The 20142-nt window shown below is 33.0% G+C and overlaps 1 protein-coding gene across 1 annotated transcript; it reads left to right on the top strand.

Moving 5' to 3' along the window:
- The first annotated feature begins 4860 nt into the window (after nt 1-4860).
- Nucleotides 4861-5975, top strand: LOC140852915 (uncharacterized). Its single transcript, XM_073246827.1, has 3 exons — nt 4861-5248; nt 5297-5349; nt 5430-5975. Exons 1-3 carry the CDS (start codon nt 4861-4863, stop codon nt 5973-5975), a joined length of 987 nt encoding a protein of 328 aa, XP_073102928.1.
- The last annotated feature ends 14167 nt before the right edge of the window (nt 5976-20142 follow it).

Genomic DNA, 20142 nt, shown 5'->3' with positions numbered 1-20142 from the left:
CCCGATATGTGGTCTGAATATAGTTGAAGCTCTTGAAAAAAAAAATAGAGAAAGGATATAAAAAAATTAATAAAAAGATATAGAAAAAATCAACAAAATAATGGAAGAGTGGAAAAATTAAAAGGCATGACCTTATTTTTTTTTCTTCATATTTTCTTTCTCTTTTTCTGAAATTGTTGGAAAGAAAACCTAAAGATTGTTTGGAGAGGGGGGGCAATGTTAGTGACGATGGAGAGGAAAGTGACAACGACAATCGGTGAGAGGTGGCGGCGAGGAGAGCAGGGAGGTTGGCCCGTCCTATCTTTTTTAGAGATCTGTGGAAAGAAAAATACTTGAGGGAGATTGGAGGGGAAAGGTCGACACTAATGACGATGGAGAGGAAGACGACAGTAGAGACTGATGAAAGGTGACAGCGAGGAGAGCAAGGAGGTTGACTTGCCCTATTTTTTTCGAAGATTCGTGGGAAGGAAAGCATCTGAGAGAGATTGGAAGGGGAAGGTCGACGTGGGTGACAATGGGGAGGAAGATGACGATAAGAGGTGGCGATGAGGAGAGCAGGGAGATTGATAGGAGGTGACTACAAGGAAAGTGGGAGGAGGTGGGCATTCATGCAAGCTCTAGATAGGTTCGAGAAGGTGTGAAGAAAAAAAAATATTACTCCAAAAAAAAAATAAATATAAACTAAGGATATTTTAGTTATTTTATATTTTCTATTAATGTTGTTATGTTGGATATATATGGTAGGATCTTTTTGTAACTTTTATAAATTTTTGAGATCTATTTAAAATTTTTTTCTTTTGGAATCAAAATATAAATGAACTAAAGTTCAAAAGGTATCCCTGTAATTTTTTTGAATATTAATTAACCTTCAAATAATGTGTATAATAAGATTTGCACCAATTCTAAGTTGGCATTAAAGTCGAACTTTGGTAATGATACTATGATGTTGAGATGTAATATTGATACATAATTTAAATTTTACTGGAGAAATTTTAATTGATTTTTCTCTAGATATATTGATATAAATTGGATCTAAAAAGCCCAATAGCATTATGTAAACCTTAAAACATAACATATTTTATGTAAATAAAATTTTGATAAAAGGCATGAGGGTAACCTTCGCTCAAGACATCTTCTTCTTATTTTCAAAATCGAGCTTCTCCACTTTTTAATAATTTTTTGATAGCAGAGACTCATCATATACTTTGTTTTCCCTTTTTTTTCTTGATAGAATAGATCATTCATATAATTCTTATATGAATATATCTAAAAGAGTCAGAAAATAAAATATTTTTGAGTGGCCTGGATCTCGCCCATATTCGTCCAACGTAACGGATCAGAGATTCACAATAAAAAGCCACCATCCAATCAGCTGCTAAAAGTACATTTCGAAAAACATGTCTAATGGTGATACTCACATAATCAATCAGTGAGGTCGCTATATTGCATATATATAATATCAATTCTATATCAAATAGCGTTAGCAACTAACTTATAAAAAATAAAGAACTAGGGATAAATTTTTAGTTCTACTTTTATCTTAAAAGCAGCTCTCCAGTTGAGTTTTATGTAAAAATAATTTCTTATTCTAAACATAAATTAAAAATAATTTTTTTATTTTTAGTTAAAATTATCCTTATATCTTTATACAATAAGACAGTATTCCATTATCATAGTGTAGTATTACTTTATAATAATATAGTATTGTTTTATAATAGTACAACAATATAGTATTATCTTATAATAGTGCAGTATTATTTTATAATAATGTAATAATATTTTATAATAGTGCAGTATTATTTTATAATAGTACAGTGTTGCTTTATAGCTGCAGGGGCAATTCGGTTATTTTATACCATTTGAGGAGCTGCTTTTAAGTTACGTTTCAAATAGAGAGTATTTTTTACTTGAAATTTAAATAGGGAGCTACTTTTAAATTTAAACTTAATTGAAGATTTCTCATTAGTTTACCCAATAGAAAACATGCAAGAGCTATACATAGTGTAATTTTATAATAGGACTTATGGGCAATATTCTGTGGTTATGCCAACTTTTTGTAAAAGTTAAAAACTCATATGCAAGTTTTAAGTAAGAACAACCTACTAAACTTCTTTAAGATCATTCCTACGCCAATCAAATTTCAATAAAGCTTGTCTAATCTAGGATTCGGGATACTAAATGTAATTTAAAATTTAATAAGATAGTGTTTAGCAAGAGTACATGGCATGGAATTGAACTTTATGCTAATAATATATAATTTGCAAAATAGATATAGATATTGAATAAGTTGTACTTCGTGAAATCTTTTTATGCTCATTGTTCAGGCATGGACTATTCCATATCCATCTTGGAGTAGCTCCATGCACTTCTTTATATTAATTTCACATATCAACTACTAGTTTATATTAATAGTTACGTAAAATAATTAAAATATAAAATTAGTAAGATATGAACATGTGATATTACATAATGGTTTAGATTATTGCAACATATTATGATAATAATAAATTATTATCAATTAGATTTTATAATTATTTTTATATATTGAAACTATATTTAATATATTATGGCATATAGTATTTCATTATGTAATGATGCTGTAACTAATATTGCATGTTAATTACAGTAGTATTTAGCATTATTAATAAGGATTAATTACAGAAAAAATCTTATACTTTTTGAGAATTTTCAATTTTAGCATAATCTTTTAATTTTTACAATCAAGTATGTGTACTATGTAATTTGTTGCAATGTTAGCCTGCCGTCAACTGATGTCGAAGTTTGCTATTAAGATGCAAACATAGAAATGAGGTGTCAATCTGCTAGGATGACATGAAAATGAGGTGTCATCTATATCCCTAAACATCGGCTTATAGCGGGAGATAGATTCGGAAAGATGGAGACAGAGAGAGATGGTTTGAGGATTAGGGTTGAAGAGGGTGAGGGTAAATATAAGTGTTCCATTGATTCTCTTCTCCATCAGTGATTCCCTTCCCTTCGTCCGGTTGGATTATGATGTAGAATTGAAAATTTACAGGTTCAAGGGTTGTAGAAGCATCGATGCGATGGCATGGTCCATCACCTCAGCAATAAAGCATTGATTCCTTTCTCCATCAATGATCCCTCATCGAGCCCTCCGTCAATGATCCCTTATTGAACCCTTTCGTCGGTGGTCCCTCATTGAACTCCTCTATCGGTGGTCCTGAAAAGCTTTTTGTAACAAAAGACAAAGATGAGTTTGCTCCAAATTTAGTTGACTATTCATGTCATTAATTAATTATAGGTTTGTACTGGAATTGGGTGACAAACAACTAGAAATTATTAGGTTATTTTATTGAGCCTCTCCGTCAGTGGTCTCACATTGAACCCCTCTATCGATGGTCTCTCATTAACTTATTTGAAGAAGAGCCTGAGAAGCTTTTTGTAACAAAAGAGAAAGATGAGTTTGATATAATATTTAGTTGACTATTCATTTTATTAATTAATTATAGTTTTGTATCGGATTTGGATGACAAACAACTAGAAATTATTAGGTTATTGCCCAATGTTATATGCATTACACAGCATATGTCACATATGCTATTTGGAATACTTAATTATTTGAATGAAAGGCATATTATTTTAATGAATGTTATAATATTATATCTACTAATAATAGGTAACATTGTGATTTTATCTTGTAGAATGGGAGATAGATTCAACATAGGGATGCATCATGGGAGGTACTTTGCAAAGATATCCGGAAGTGACATATGTAGGAGGGAAGGTGGATATATGGGATAACTATGATCTAGATTTTATTTCATACTTTGAGTTGGTAGACATGGTCATGGAGCTAGAGTATGAAAATGTATCAAGTATTTGGTACATAATTCCAAACATGAATGTAAGTGAGGATATTAGAGAAATTAAAAGGGACAGTGAAGTGATGGAAATGGTACCCATTACACTTCAAAATGGGACCATTGTGATGTATGTAGAACCCGTTGCTATTCAGGACTTAAAGGACAAAAATACAATTGAAGTTATGGATGAAGATGCTGAGGCTACGATTACTGATATATTAGATGTAGCTGATGGAAGCAATCAAATTGCAGCACTTGCAGGTAGTGAGAAGCCTACTGAAGAAGATGATGATCCTGAGTACGTGCCAATAGAGTCAAGCAAATCTGACGAGTCTTTAAGTGACGATGAGCTCATGACAGATGATGAAGAGTATGTACAAGCTAGGAATAGGGATAATAATGTAAGGCAAAAGTGCAGCACTGAAGATGTTGGTTCAGATTCAAGTGTGCCAGATAAATGAAGACCAGTTGAAGAAGAACAAGATGCATTACAGTCAGATTTTGGAATAGTTAAGGATAATAAGCTTTCCAATCTATACAAATATATAAGTATCATAGTGAGTATGAAGCTTCGGATGCTGAAGACTTAACTCCAGTAGTAGTGAGGATGATCAGTTTGAATCTAGGAGTGAGAAGAGGGTAACGCATACTTGCTACAATCCAAAGTGTGACAGTAGGGATGGAAAGTTTCAACTAGGAATGAAGTTTGTGGGCCCTAAAGAATTTAAGGAAATTGTTTAGAGATATGCTATAGCAAATGGATACAATATTAGATGGGAAAGAAGGGGACAGAAAAAGATAAAGGCAAGATGTGTGGACAAGTGTCCTTGGAAGATATATGCAAGTTGGATGCACGTTGAGAAGATATTTATTATAAAAACTCTGCATAATAAACACAAATATTGTAGGAATTTGAGAAATAGATAAGCTAATACTGAATGGCTTGCTAAGGAATATGTTGACAAGTTTAGGATTTGACAAGTTTAAGATTAATCATAATTGGAGTGTGAAAGAAATGGAAGCGGATGTAAAAGAAAAATATGTCTTGACTGTACCTAGGATACAGTGTTATAGAGCTAAGTGGAGGACATTGACAATGATTACAGATTCTCTAGAGGATCATTACAGCAAGTTGTGGGCCTATGTTGCTAAGCTGAGAAGGACAAATAGGAATGGAATTTTTAAGATTAAAGTTGATAGGCCAACTATTGAGGGGAAGCCTTATTTTCATAGGTTTTATGTGGGATTTGATGCTTTGAAGAGAGATTGGCTAGCAGAGTGCAGACCAATCATAGGATTAGATGGTTGTTTCTTAAAGACATTTCTAAGAGGCCAACTTCTTTGTGCTGTAGACAGAGATGGGAACAATCAAATATTTTCAATAGCTTGGGCAGTTGTTGAGGGTGAGTGTGAGAGTACTTGGACTTGATTCTTAGAACTACTGTTTGAAGATCTTGAAATTCATGATGGCTATGGCTACATAGTAATTAGTGACCAACAGAAGGTACTTATCTTAGTACTTATTTTTTTATTTTTTTTTTATATTGTGTTACTAACCTAACATGTAATGTTTATTTGCCATAGGGCCTTCTTAATGTAGTTAGAAAGTTAATTCCACATGCAAAGCAGATAAATTGTGCCAGGCATATATATGCCAATTGGAAGAAAGTTAATCCTAGTGATGCACTTAAAAAATGGTTTTGGATAGCTGTACAGACAACAAATCAGGCAAATTTTAATGATGTTATTAAGGAGATGCAAGAAATATTAGGCAAGGCTGTTGAAGATTTCATGAACCAAGGTCCATCCCATTTTTGTAAGACATTCATCAATACCTTTTCAAGATGTGACATAGTTGATAATAACCTATCAGAGACTTTTAATGGTTACATTGTTCCAACAAGACATAAACATATAATAGATATGTTGAAAGACATAAGGGTTGCATTGATGGAAAGGATGTTTGTTAAGAAACAGATGATGCTAAACTCAGATGACAACATATGTCTAAGAATAAGAAAGAAGTTGGAAGAAGCTAAAGTAGGGTCCAAGGCCTGCACTCCAAGGCTTAATGGAGAGTTAAAATTTGAAGTTAGACTTATAGATGAGGTATATTGTGGATCTCAATGAAAAATCTTGCACATATAGATAGTGGAATGTAAGTAGCATACCTTGCATCCATGCAATCTCATGCATCAATTGGATGAAAGAAGATATAGATACTTATGTTGATGACTATTATAAGAAAAAAACATACTTAATGGCTTACCAGTATGTATTGCAACCATTGAATGGCCAGCGAATGTGGCTCCGAGAGAATATCGAGACTATCTTGCCCCCTCCCATCAAAAAGATGCCTAGAAGGCCTAAGAAGAGCAGAAGAAAAGACAAAGATGAAACTGCCAACAATAGTAACAAGCTAGCTAGGACTGGACTGAAAATGCAATGCAAAGCATGTGGCCAATATGGCCATAATAAGAGAACATGTAAGGACAAAAACCAGTCTGAAGGATCTAGACCTCCAAAGCTCTCAGTATGTATAAAATCTGCATAAATCTAGAATGCCTTATAATCCTACATAACTCATAATGACTATGCCAACTTCTTATAGATTAGGAGAAGAGAGAGACCATGCAAGGATCAAGTTGCAGGAACCACTTCTCAAACACCAATGCATGTAAGGAGGCCTAGAGTCTTGCAAAGGAAAGGAGGCTAAAATCCAATTGCAACTGATAGACGAATGGTAATATTGTTTGCAGTTTAGTCCAGCATAAATGTTGCTTCTTTTTAATTTGAATTCTACGCACTGTAATGCTAAAAATTGATTTTTTTCATCATAACAGGTCATGCAAGGTTATTATGGTGTCTATCAATCTTTCAAGATTAGATTAAATTATCTTAGGATAATATCATTCATCATTACTATGTACCAAGTGTATATATCAATATTAATCCAAATCATTGCAAACGTTTGTAATTTCAAGATGTCTGAAAGTACCACCATTCAAACTCTTGGAGGTTTTGAAGGTTCTGTTAGAAATTGTATCCCAAAGTCAATCGTCAGTCTGTTGACAGTCGAGCTTATTATTGTAATTATATATGAATTATTGAATTAATAAATATTATTTGATTTTTTCATTACTGTGTACATCTTATTTTGAACTCCTATTATGTGATGAAGCCCTTAGGATCATTTGATTCGATATAGGAGGATACATCGTTTAGTTCTTAAACCTTAAGTTCATGATCAAATGATATACTATTATTAGGATGATAGCTATATCAAGTATAAGTTATTGTATGCCATGTACGTTGGTTGTCCTCTTGATCAAGGAGTATGAAGACACTGGCATGGCATGCAAGTGAGATATAGGAGTATATCTCATTAAACATGATCAACTGCTGAGTACTCTGCTGTGAAGAGTAGCTCATGAAGGATATGGATATAAGTGTCCCTCCAACCTGAGATCACCACGATAATTTGCAAGCAACTCATTATGCTTTGGTGTCCGATTATTTGAATTTTTAATTTAGTGATGAAAGATTTTGGATACAATCAAGTATTTGAGAAGTCGGTGTGTGAGTTAAGATGAAATTGATCCCTCTGAATAAGTAGGAGTTAATGTATCAGTGTGTTTCAATTCAATAAAACCTCGATCGGGATAATTTATATGATGAATTTTAAAAATTGAAATACAATGTGGATGACCATATCAGGGTTGACACTTAAACTTTAGATCACCTTGAGCATTTGGGTCAAAAAGATGAATTATACAGTAACCATATGCCAATAGGTTCTTGAATGATACTTCACAATCTTTCGACCTATCCAGATGTCGGGTATCATTGCTAGATAGTTACTTGATTGGTATATGAAGATTGTTCTTATACTATCGACTTAGGCTCGAATCTATGGGGTCACACTCAAAAAAAAAATTTGACTGATTATATAGCTGATCGATGATTAAGAATCGTTCTAAGATAAAATAGTCAATTTGATTGATGATTAACCCTGTGCAAAAGTTGAAATAAATCAATTCGCTAATTGTTGATGAATTGTAGGAGGATTGATTAGCAATTAGATTGCTAATTAGCTCAATTTGATTGAGTATTGAGATTTGGATCAAATCTAATTGAATTAGATTCAATTTGGTTTGACCTGATTAGGTTATGAGATGACCTAATCGCTACGGATGTTTGATTCTTGATTTGATCAGGACTTGAGCTTGATTAATTTTTGATTTGATTAAGATTTAATCAAGATTATTTACTATCTAATTAGATTATATTTAGTGATCCAATTGGATCTAACCTAATTTAGTTGGATTAAAAATCTAATTAGATGAGAAAATAATTTGAATTCAAATTTTTTGCACCTCCTTTCTATGCGCCCTCTTATTCTTTATATGAGAAATTTTTTTCATGAATTTTTCTCATGCTCAGAAGCTTTTTCACATCCATATTTGATTCTTTTTAAATTAAAAATTGGTTGATTTAAATTTGAGTTCAAATGGATTTGAATTTGAATGAAAACTTAGAGTCCAAATTGAGTTGGACTCTTCTCTTCACACCATCACCTTTCTCCATGCATAAAATATTTTTGTGTGAGATTTTTTGCACTAATCTAATGTTGGTCAACCCTTCTCTGAGTTTATAAGATAAAAATAAAGTTTGATTTAAAATTTAATTCAAATTTGATTTGAATTGATGATAAAGATCAACCAACATTTGAAATTGAACTGAAACTATCTTTTCCTTATCCTTATCTTCCATGGAATGCCACTTTTAAGAAGGGATCAGTTTTGCATGAGATTTGAAGTAATTTTTGGCATGAGAAACCTAAGAGTTGGAGCATAAAAAGTTGAGAGTGGATTAAGATTTTGTGCGTGAGAAACAAAAAAAGTGTTCTTCCTCTCGGGCATGAGGTGTAGGGTCTAGGGTTTCAACTTTAGATTTTGTGAGAAGAAAAATATAAGAGTGAGTTTTGTTTAATCTCCCACATTACCACCTCTTTGTAAAGCTTCATCTTCTGATCTGGAGGAGTCTAGAAGATCCAAAGAAAGAAGCTTAGATCAGTCATCTAGAGCCTTCGACGTGAGCTAGCACTCTCACGAAGGAAGATTCGATCAAGGCTTCGAGTGGACGATCTTTAGAGGCCGGATAATTTATGTAGCTACTCGACATCAGCAAGAGTTTCATACCACACCTACCAGTAGTGAAGATCATCGATCCATAAAAAAGTGATGAGTTCTGAACTCAATCGATGTGATCTAAAGGGTAGATTAGATTTAGGGCATCGATATGATCGATGTAATTTTTTATTTTATATCAAATTTTATATGTAAATTTTTTATATCATAGATCTTTAATTAATAGTTTAGATCTGATCCAAAGCATGTTTAGAAGATTAAAGTGTTTAATTTTTTTATTTTTTATTATAAAATTTTTAAAATATATGCTTTAAACTATCAATTTTTTCTTCAATTAGTATCAGAGCTCGATTTCTTATGACATGAATTTTTTTGCATATAACTTGATATTACATATATTTAGGTCTATAATTTAATTTAAATTAAATCTGATATATGATATTTAGATCTAAAATTAATTATAGATCTGATCACACAAACTGATATAAGGTTATCCTACTGTAAGGTTTACCCCTTATAGTGCAAAAGTTATCCTAATTTATACTAATCTTTATAAAATTTAATTTTAATTATTTAAATTAGATCTAAATAATTAATTTAAAATCTGAGTAGTATAGTAATATGATTGGATAGATCCTCATAGCTGTCCGATCATAGAAAAAATTAGAATTTCATAACTCTATTTATCCATTCGATGGGATCTCCTATGCTTATAAAGGTGCTGCACGATCTTTTTCATGATGATGAATCATGAAAAAAATTTTAAAATTTTATTTTAGATTTAAAATAATATATATTAGATCTAAAATTAATATTTTAATCATTAGATGATTGATTATAAAAATATTATATAAAATTAAAAATTATTTTCAAATACCGAACCTGAACCCATATCATCCCAAAACTTAATTGAGACTTAAGCGATCTAGATTTGAGAATCAAAGATCTAAGGCATTAATTTCATAATTCATGGGTTAATGGGTTTGCTCGAGTCAAGTCCATTTAACTAGGTTAGACCTAGGGTTAGAAATCATTGATAATAGATCATATTAGTAATTAATCAAATCTAATTAAAAGTGAATTCTGATTGGATCAATTCTTCTCTTGATCAATTTCAATAGTTATAGTTAGTCAAGTCCATATCTTTGATTAGATCAATATGGACTTTGATCGTAGCTCCGTGATCAAATCTAAGTCCATAAGTTGATCAAATTGAAAATGACTAACCAATTGGTGTCTAAAATAAGTATAGCAGCTTTGATCGGTGGTCATTAATTGGAAGCTATTCACATAGATTAAATCTATGTCAAGTTAATGGCATATCCCTCCAATTGATCTCACTTATCTAGCCAACATGATGAATTATGTTTTGATTGGATCACCTAATGATTGGAGTTGACCCATACTAACTAGAAAATCAGTATGACTGATTTAGGTGCCCCCAGTTCAACTTGTCTTGAGTCATCTTCATGACTTGATGAAGTCAGTGAGAAAATTTATGACTGGTTGGCTGGACCAGCTTATGTCTGATCTTCTTTAATCTGACTTGATGAAGTCAGTGGGAGGATTAAGGTTAACTGGTCAAGTCTTTTCTCATCTCTCAATTCAACTAATTAAATCTTCTAAAATTGTTAGATCCCTAAAAATAAAATAGTTATAGTGATAACTAGATCATAGCCTCCTATTAAGTTGGATGATAATGAGTCTAATAGTTTAGATGATCGTTGGAGGTGCCACATGCCTGATGCTCATCTGACTGTCAAAATTATCATTCATAAAATATTGATTTAGTTGTGTCTTTCTAATGATGGTCAGGTTGGTCGAGCCACACTCGGACTTGATCACTCGTTTGTTAGATGTACTAAATTCTGACATGTTAATAGTTGGATCTAACCAGAATTTTCAGTGGAGATACCCCACGTCTGCTCAAGAGGTGTCTGGGGTAAAATTGAATACTAAAAATTATTTAGTGAAACAATTGGTTAAGAATCTATCCATAGGTGCACAAAGGTTGGTTGAGTCATACTCGGGCCCGTGTGCAGTCCTTGTGAATTCTAGTACCCACTAAGAAATTAGTATAATTCTTCAAATTGGAGGTAGAGGTTACTAATTCAAAAAAAAATAGTAGAAGAACCTTTAGACTAAAATCTATATTTTTAGGCTTATTCAATTCATATACTAATTAGATTTTGATTTTTTTTTTTGCAGTTATGGCCATCACCTTGTTGCTTCGATCACTATTAGATAGTGACAAATTGATGGGATCAAATTTTGATAGTCGGTGTCGAAAGCTCAAAATAGTCTCGAAGCACGAACGGATCTTATATGTATTGACAGATTCGACATCTGAAGAATTAGCTCCGAATACGTATAGCATGATCAGAGATACTTATCAAAAGTGGCTCAACGACCGAATTATGGTTCGTTGTATTATACTGACGGCAATGAATGATGAGTTCAGCTATCATTTTGAGAATACTCAGCCACAGGACATGTTGTAAATATTGAACGAGTTATTTGGAACACCCGACGATGTTGAGAGGCACAAGACTAGTTGTGCCATCTTCAATGCTCGAATGAGGGAAGGAGCGTCAGTCACCGATCATGTACTGCACATAATCGAGATGATTGAGTGCTTAAGCAAGCTCGACTTTTTTCTGCATGAGCAGCTGGGAAAAGATGTCATTTTGAACTCTCTGTCTAAGTCCTACCTCCCTTTCTTTACTCATTTTCGAATGACAAAGTCTGCAGTCAACTATCACGATTTGCTGGAGTTGCTGCAAAACTTTGAGAAGGATCACCAGCTCTACAAGGAGTCGGTAAATATTGTGGGAGGGTCTTCTTCTGGACGTCGATCTTTTAAGAAAGAAAAGAAGAACAAAAAGAATAAAAAAAGGATACAAAGTGCTGAGGCACCCAAGCCCAGTCAGATCAAGAAATCTAAATCCGATCAGAGTCAGGCAGAATGCTTCTACTGCAAGAAGCAGGGGCATTGAAAGAGAAATTATCCTCAGTAAATTGCCTTCTTAGATCGGAACCGATCGAGAAAAAAATAAGTTATTGCTGGACAAGGTAATTATATGATAACACCTTGTAATTTCTCAATTTATGATTCTACTACATGAGTATTAGATATTGAAAGTCCTTTTAATATTTGTAATTCGTTGCATGGTCTGTAGGTCAGTAAGAGATTTGAAGAAGATGAAAGATTTTTTAATATTGGAGATGGAAGATCAGTTTCAATTCTAGCATTAGGGACTATTAAGCTTGTATTCAAATCTAATATAATTGTTCTTAGTGAATGTCACTTTTGTCCTTCTTTTTTATTAAACATTATTTTTGTAGGCTTTTTGATCGTATACGGTTATAAAATTTTAATAAAAAAAATAATTTTAATATCATTATGAATGATATTACTGTGATAAACAGACAGTTGAACAATGGTATTTATAAATTGTCACAATCTGTTAGTATAATGTACACATCTAGCAAATGCTCTAGAATTAGTGATGTCTCTGATATCTATCTTTGGCACTGTAGGTTAGATCATATTAACAAGAACAGAATAAACAGGTTGATACAAGAGAAAATCTTCAAAATCAGTGATTGTGAATCACTTCCAACCTGTGAGTTTTATTTTTTTAGAAAAATGATCAAGTCATCTTTTATTGAAAAAGATGAGCGAGCCAGTGAAGTTCCAAATCTGATACATATTGATATATATGGATCGATAAAAATCAGTATAAAAAATAGATATTATTATTTTATTATATTTACAGACAATCTATCGAGGTATGGACACATCTACTTAATGACACATAAGTCAGAATCGTTTAAAATGTTCAAACGATTTCGTAATGAAGTAGAAAAACAAACTGAGAAGAGTATTAAAACTCTTCGATCTAATCGAAGAGGAGAATACCTCTCCAGTGAATTTTTGACATACTTAGAAGAGAATAGGATTCTCTCACAATGGATCCCTCCTGAAACACACAGCATAATGGTGTATCGAAAAAGAGAAAATTGAATTCTCTTAGATATGGTTCGGTCCATGATGGGCTTTGCAAGTCTGCTGATCTTCTTTTGAGAATATACACTTGAGTCGGTTTGTTATATTTTAAAAAAAAAATTAAGTTCGTAAGTAAAGCACTACATGAGATGTAGACAGGACGTAAGCCAGCACTCTCTCACTTTAGGGTTTGAAAATGTCCGGCTTATGTCAAACGTTTGAAAACTGACAAGCTTGAACCTAGGTCTGACAAGTATTTATTTGTAGGATACTCAAACGAGATCAAGGAGTATTACTTCTACCTTACTGATGAACAGAAGGTGTTCGTCAGCAATAGGACAGTCTTCTAAAAAAAGAATTTCTTAGAGAAGAAACTAATGCCTCAAAGATTGAACTTGATGAAGTTCGATCGGTAGAAGAATCGATACAATCTAGTAAATTCATAGAGTTAGATTTGATTAGATCAAATCCAGAACCTATTATAGAAACATCTTTAAGAAGATCCGATAGAGTACCGCATCAACCGGATAGATACTATGATTTTTTAGTCTGAGATAGTGATCCAGTTGAACTTGATGAGTACAATAAAGATTCGATCACCTATATGGATGTGATGCAGAGGTCTGACTCTGATAAGTGACTGAAAGTCATAAAATCTGAAATAGAGTCCATAAAAATCAACAATGTATGGATATTGGTTGACCTACCGAAGGGATAAAATCCATAGGGTGTAAGTGGATCTTCAAAAGGAAGAAGGGCGCAGACAGAAAGGTGAAGACCTATGAAGCCCATCTAGTTGTCAAGAGTTATTGTCAGCATTATAGTATTGACTATGACGAGACGTTTTCTTCTGTGGCAATGCTCAAGTCCATTCAGATCATGCTTGCGATAGCAATATATCTGGACTATGAAATCTAGTAAATGGATGTGAAAATAACTTTCTTAAATGGAGAGCTGGAAGAAGAAGTGTATATGATACAACCTGAAAGTTTCATATTAACAGACGAGTCTAAGGTATACAAATTTCAGAGGTCCATTTATGGACTTAAGCAGGCATCTTGGAGTTGAAACATGCATTTTGATAAAGTGATCAGAACATATGGCTTCATTAAAAATGGAGAGGAACCTTACATATACAAGTGGGTTAATAACTCCGTGATAGTATTTTTTATTTTGTATATGGATGATATTCTCTTAATAAAAAATGACGTCTTTGCATTACAGAGAATAAAAATTTGGCTGTCATCACAGTTCTCCATGAAGAACTTGGGAGAAGCATCCTTCATCTTTGAGATGAAAATCTATAGAGATAGATTTAAATGATTGCTTGGATTATTCCAGTCGACGTATATTGATACTGTGCTGAAAAGATTCAGCATGGAGAATTTCAAGAAAGGCTATCTTCCGATAGGCCAAGAAATTTCTCTCTCGAAGAGTGATTGTCCGACAACTCAAGAAAGAAAGTATATGAGTAGAATTTCATATGCTTCGATAGTGGGGTCTATTATGTACGCCATGATATGTACGCGATCGGATGTGGCATGCTCACTAGGGATAATAAGCAGATACCAGTTCAATCCAGTGGCTTATCTATGGAGAATCTGACTTAAAATTTGTAAGATTTACAGACTCTAGTTTTCAATCAAATTTTATGACGACAGCAAGAGCATGTCAGGATATATTTATATCCTAAACGATGGAGCAATCTGCTAGAAGAGTTTCGAGCAGCACACTGTGGCCGACTCTACTTGTAAGACGGAATATATCATGACATTCGATGCTGCGAAGGAAGCTATGTGGTTATGAAAATTCGTCAACGAGCTCGGAGTGGCACCCTCCCTTGATAGTCCTGTCTTGTTGTACTGCAACAGCATTGGCGTCATTACTCAAGTGAAGGAACTAAAGTCACATCAGCAGATCAAGCACATTCTGTATCGCTACCACCTGATCCGAAAGATCATGGATTGAGATAACGTCAAGCTTCAGAAGATCGACAGAAAACAGAACCTGACCGATCCATTTACTAAAGCCCTCAGTGTTAAGAAGTTCGAAGATTATAAATCAAATATGGGTATACGATACTGTACCGATTGACTTTAGTCCAAGTGGGAGTTGTTGGGAATTGTGTCTCAAAGTCAATCATCAGTCTGTTGATGGTTGAGCTTATTATTATAATTGTATATAAATTACTAAATTAATAAATATTATTTGATTTTTTCATCACTGTAAATATCTTATTTTGAACTTCTGTTATGTGATGAAGTCCTTAGGACTATTTGATTTGATATAGGAGGATATATCGTTTAGTCCTTAAACCTTAAGTTTATGACCAAATGATATACTATTATTTGGATGATAGTTGTATCAAGTATAGGTCGTTGTATGTCATGTACGTTGGTTGTCCTCTTAACCAAAGAGTGTGAAGACACTGGCATAGCATACAAGTGAGATGTAGGAGTATATCTCATTGAACATGACCAACCGCTGAGTACTCTACTGTCAAGAGTAGCTCACGAAGGATATGAGTATAAGTATTCCTCCGACCTGAGATAACCACGGTAACTTGCAAGCAACTCACTGTGCTTTGATATCAGACTATCTGAATTTCTAATTCAGTGATGAAAGATTTTTGGTACAGTCAAGTACTTGAGAAGTCAGTGTGTAAGTCAAGATAGAATTGATCCCTCCAAATAAGTAGGAGTTAATGCATCAGTGTTTTTCAATTCAGTAAAATCTCGATCGAGATAATCCATGTGATGGATTTTGAAAATTAAAATACAATATGGATGATCATATCAGGATTGATAGTTAAACCTTAGGTCATCTTGAGCATTTGGGTCAAAGGGATGAATTATATGATAACCATATGTCAATAGATTCTTGAATGATGCTTTGCAATCTTTCGACCTATCCAGACGTCGGATATCATTACTAGATGGTCACTTTGATTGGTATAAGAAGATTATTCCTATACTACCGGCTTAAGTTCAAACCTATGAGGTCACACTCAAAAAAAATTTCTGACTGATCATATGGCTAATCGATGATTAAGAATCATTCTAGGATAAAGCAGTCAATTCGATTGATGATTAGCTCTGTGCAAAAATTGAAATAAATCAATTCACTAATTATTGGTGAATTGTAAGAGAATTGATTAGTAATTAGATTACTAATTAGTTTAATTTGATTAAGCATTGAGGTTTGGATTAAATCTAATTGAATTAGATTCAATTTGGTTTGATCCGATTAGGTTATGAGATGACCTAATCGCTATGGATGTTCGATTTCTGATTTGATCAGAACTTGAGCTTGATTAATTTTTGATTTGATTAAGATTTAATCGAGAGTATTTGTTATCTAATTAGATTAGGTTTAGTAGTCCAATTGGGTCTAACCTAATTTGATTGGGTTAAGAATCCAATTGGATGAGAAAATAATTCGAATTCAAATCCCTTGCGCCTCCTTTCTTTGTACTCTTTTATTCTTCATGCAAAAAAAAAATTTTTTCTTGAATTTTTTTCATGCTCAGAAGCTTTTTCACATCCACATCTGATTCTATTTTAATTAGAAATTGGTTGGTTTAAATTTAAGTTCAAATGAGTTTAAATTTGAATGAAAATCTAGAGTCCAAATTGAGTGGGACTCTTCTCTTCATGCCATCACCTTTCTCCATGCATAAAGTATTTTTGCATGAGATTTTTTTGTTTCATTCTGATGTTGGTCGACCTCTCTCTCTGAGTTCATAAGATGAGGATAAAATTTGGTTTAAAATTTAATTCAAATTTGATTTGACTTGGTGATAAGGATCAACTAACATTTGAAATTTAATCGAAACTATCTTTTTCTTATCCTTATTTTCCCTGGGATGCCACCCTTAAGAAGAGATCAATTTTGTGTGAGATTAGAAGTAATTTTTGGTATGAGAAATCTAAGAGTTGGTGCATGAAAAGTTGAGAGTGGGTTGGGATTTCGTGGTAAGAAACAGAGGAAGTGTTCTTCCTCTCGGACGTAAGGTGTAGGGTCTAGGGTTTCAACTCTAGATTTTGTAAGAAGAAAAATATAAGAGTGAGTCTTATTCAATCTTCCATACCACCACCTCCTTGTAAAGCTTCATCTTTTGATCTGAAAGATTCTGAAAGATCTGAAGAAAGGAGCTTAGATCAGCCATCTAGAGCCTTCGATGCGAGCTAGTACTCCCGCAAAGAAAGATCCGATCAGGACTTCGAGTGGATGATCTGTAGAGGTCGGACGATCTGTGTGGCTACTCGGTATTGACGAGAGCTTCGTACCATACCTACCAACAGCAGAGATCATCGATCCATGAAATGGTGATGGATTCTGAACTCAATCGATGTGATCTAAAGGTTAGATCAGATTCAGGGTATCGATGTGATCGATGCAGTTTTCTGTTTTATATCAGATTATATATATAAATTTTTTATATTATAGATCTTTAAGTGATAGTTTAGATCTGATTCAAGGCATGTTTAGAAGATTAAAGTGTTTAATCTTTTATTTTTCGGTGTAAAATTTTAAAAATATATGCTTTAAACTATGCATTTTTTCTTCAGGTTCTAGACCTGCAGTTAGAGGTGCTTCAATCATAAAGAGCTTTGGAGGTAGTCAAAGCTCTTCATTATCTTGAACTCAGCCAAGCTAAAGAGAAAGGGAGGATGATTAGAGTGCTTATTAGTGTAGACTGTTTCGGTTGTTCTAGATATTATGTCAATCAACTTTGTTTTATTTTTGGTGGTTGGAATGTCATACACAACTATTGAAGTTGGTTTATTTTGGACAGTTATTTTTCAAACAGAGAATGTTGTATGATTTGATTTGAAATAAAATTTATTATACTTTATTTTGTTCTATTTTGTTTATTGCAAATTTGTTTGGATTAATAGTTTTGATGTTCATGATTTCATGTTGTTACAAACTTGTAGATTATGTAAGTCTGTATTATTTTGGATAATTGCTTTTCAAACAGGAATGATATATTTGTATGGGCTCAGGCTGAAATGAAATTCAGTTTTGACAATTCTTTTTCGATGCTGTAGTGGTTCAGTTTCAAATTTGATGTTGGGTTTGATAGTTGTTTCGATAAAACAGCTGAACACTTTTATCAGGAGGTTCATGTGTCAGTCTGAGAACTGTTAAAATAGTTCAAACAATCTATTGCTTTATCAGAAGGTTCATGTACCAGTCTGAAAACTTTTATCAGGAGGTTCATGTGTTAGTTCATGTGTCGGTCTGAAACAGTTAAAATAGATAAAACTTTTATCAGGAGGTTCATGTTTGGGAGTCTGTTCCCTGCTACATGTTTGGGAGTCTCCAACAATTTCTGACTTCAATTGGTAGGTTCATGTGCCAGTTTGAAACAGTTAAAACAACCTAGAATACACGACAATACAAATTGATAATACAATCTGAAACAACCTAAAACATGACGCTGGGATATATAGATATTAAGTTAACATAATACAATTCATCTTTGTCCTCACATGAAACATCAATACAAATAAGGATCAAAACCAAGACAACTCATGCCTCATAAGAAAAGTCATAAACTAAGACAACAACTGTCTCACATGAAAAGTCACAAATTAAGACAAATAATACTGAGGTTGTTTCTAGTTTATCTTTAACAACAACCAGTACAACAGTAGTATTGTTATCCATGAGAATACAAGGGCCCTAATGTACATTTTTTTCCTTCTTTTCTGTCTTAAAATTTCGAACCTTAAGTATTTGTTCTCTTCTTGCAGCTTTGCATACTCAACTTTTATTTTTCCAAGCTCATCCTTCATTTTTGCCTTCATAATCTTCAGTTGGATAGTCTTCTCTTCCAGTATTTTCATCTTTTCTCTAGTAATTTCTTTCATCTCCTTCATCAGTCGAAGTTTCTCTTTAAGCCCCTCCCTCTGGTTATTCAATATGGTAGCCATCTCTTTCCCACGATCACAGATTTTAGGGTCAACCCACTAAAAAAAATCACAATCATTATCTTACAAAAAGAATAGTTTAATTAACGAATATTACTTCGAATTTCAGCTAATCATTTGAAAATAAGAATACCTTCCAAGATCGACACCGCCAGAACCTCCTTCCTGGATTTCTTTTACTCCATGAAGTGTACAATGTAGTTTTAGTTGATGATGGTATTGCACTTCATCTCCAAACACCACTGAACTCACTGAGATAGCTGCTCGCTCGACTATATCCAACCTTCCAAAATTATCCATTGAAAGTCTTTCAAAAATCCTAAGCTCGGCCTCTCACTAATCACCAAAGAAATGACACTCTAAATCCAGTTCTCTTCCATCGCATTGACTCTTCTACAGTCCTCGAACCTGCAAATTTTTAATTTCATACCATAATCCAGTTGGGCAAAGTGAAGGGAATCACTGATGGAGAAGGGAATCAGTGAAACACTTGCGTCTACTCTCGCCCTCTTCAACCCTAATCCTTAAACCATTTCTCTTTGTCTCCGTCTCTCTGAATCTATCTCCCACTATAAGCCAGTGTTTAGGACTGTGGATGACACCTCATTTTCACATCATCCTAACAGATTGACACCTTATTTCCATGTCTACATCTTAAGGCACCGGCTGACGGCAGGTCAATATTACCATAAATTATATAGTACACGTACTTGATTACAAAAATTAAAAGATTATGCTAAAATTAAAAATCTTCAAAAAATATAGGATTTTTTCTGTAATTAATCATATTAATAAATATACTATTAATAATTTTAATATAATATAAATAATATAATATAATATAATATATCGCTATGTGATATATTATATTTTTAATAATTTAATATATTATAATATAATGGTATAGATTGATAGTTGCATAGTGTAGTGATAAGGTTTGAGTTGACAAATACGATGATGCATGTTCAAGCTCCAGAGTAGTTATATTATGCAAAAAATGCTAAATTATCGAGACAATAATTAAGTAATAACTCTTTAAAATAAAATATTAAATATATAATATTATTATTATATTTAAAATATCAATATCATCAATTAGAGTAAGTTATTAATATTAGATTATTATAATATAATATAACATAATATTATACTTTAATATCAGTACATAAAATGGCTTACAATATGATAATAGTAAAAAA

This window comes from Elaeis guineensis, chromosome 12 (genome assembly GCF_000442705.2).
Source record: "Elaeis guineensis isolate ETL-2024a chromosome 12, EG11, whole genome shotgun sequence".
Classification (NCBI taxonomy): Eukaryota; Viridiplantae; Streptophyta; class Magnoliopsida; order Arecales; family Arecaceae; genus Elaeis; species Elaeis guineensis.
The sequence above is the reverse complement of the archived record's forward strand: the minus strand, read 5'-3'. Positions and strand labels throughout refer to the sequence as shown.

Coding starts and splice junctions, on each gene's coding strand:
- LOC140852915 (XM_073246827.1), top strand. CDS start 4,861: ATGGAAGCGGATGTAAAAGAAAAATATGTCTTGACTGTACCTAGGATA. Junction 5,249..5,296: donor AGCTTGGGCAGTTGTTGAGG/GTGAGTGTGAGA, acceptor TACTGTTTGAAG/ATCTTGAAATTCATGATGGC. Junction 5,350..5,429: donor TAATTAGTGACCAACAGAAG/GTACTTATCTTA, acceptor TATTTGCCATAG/GGCCTTCTTAATGTAGTTAG.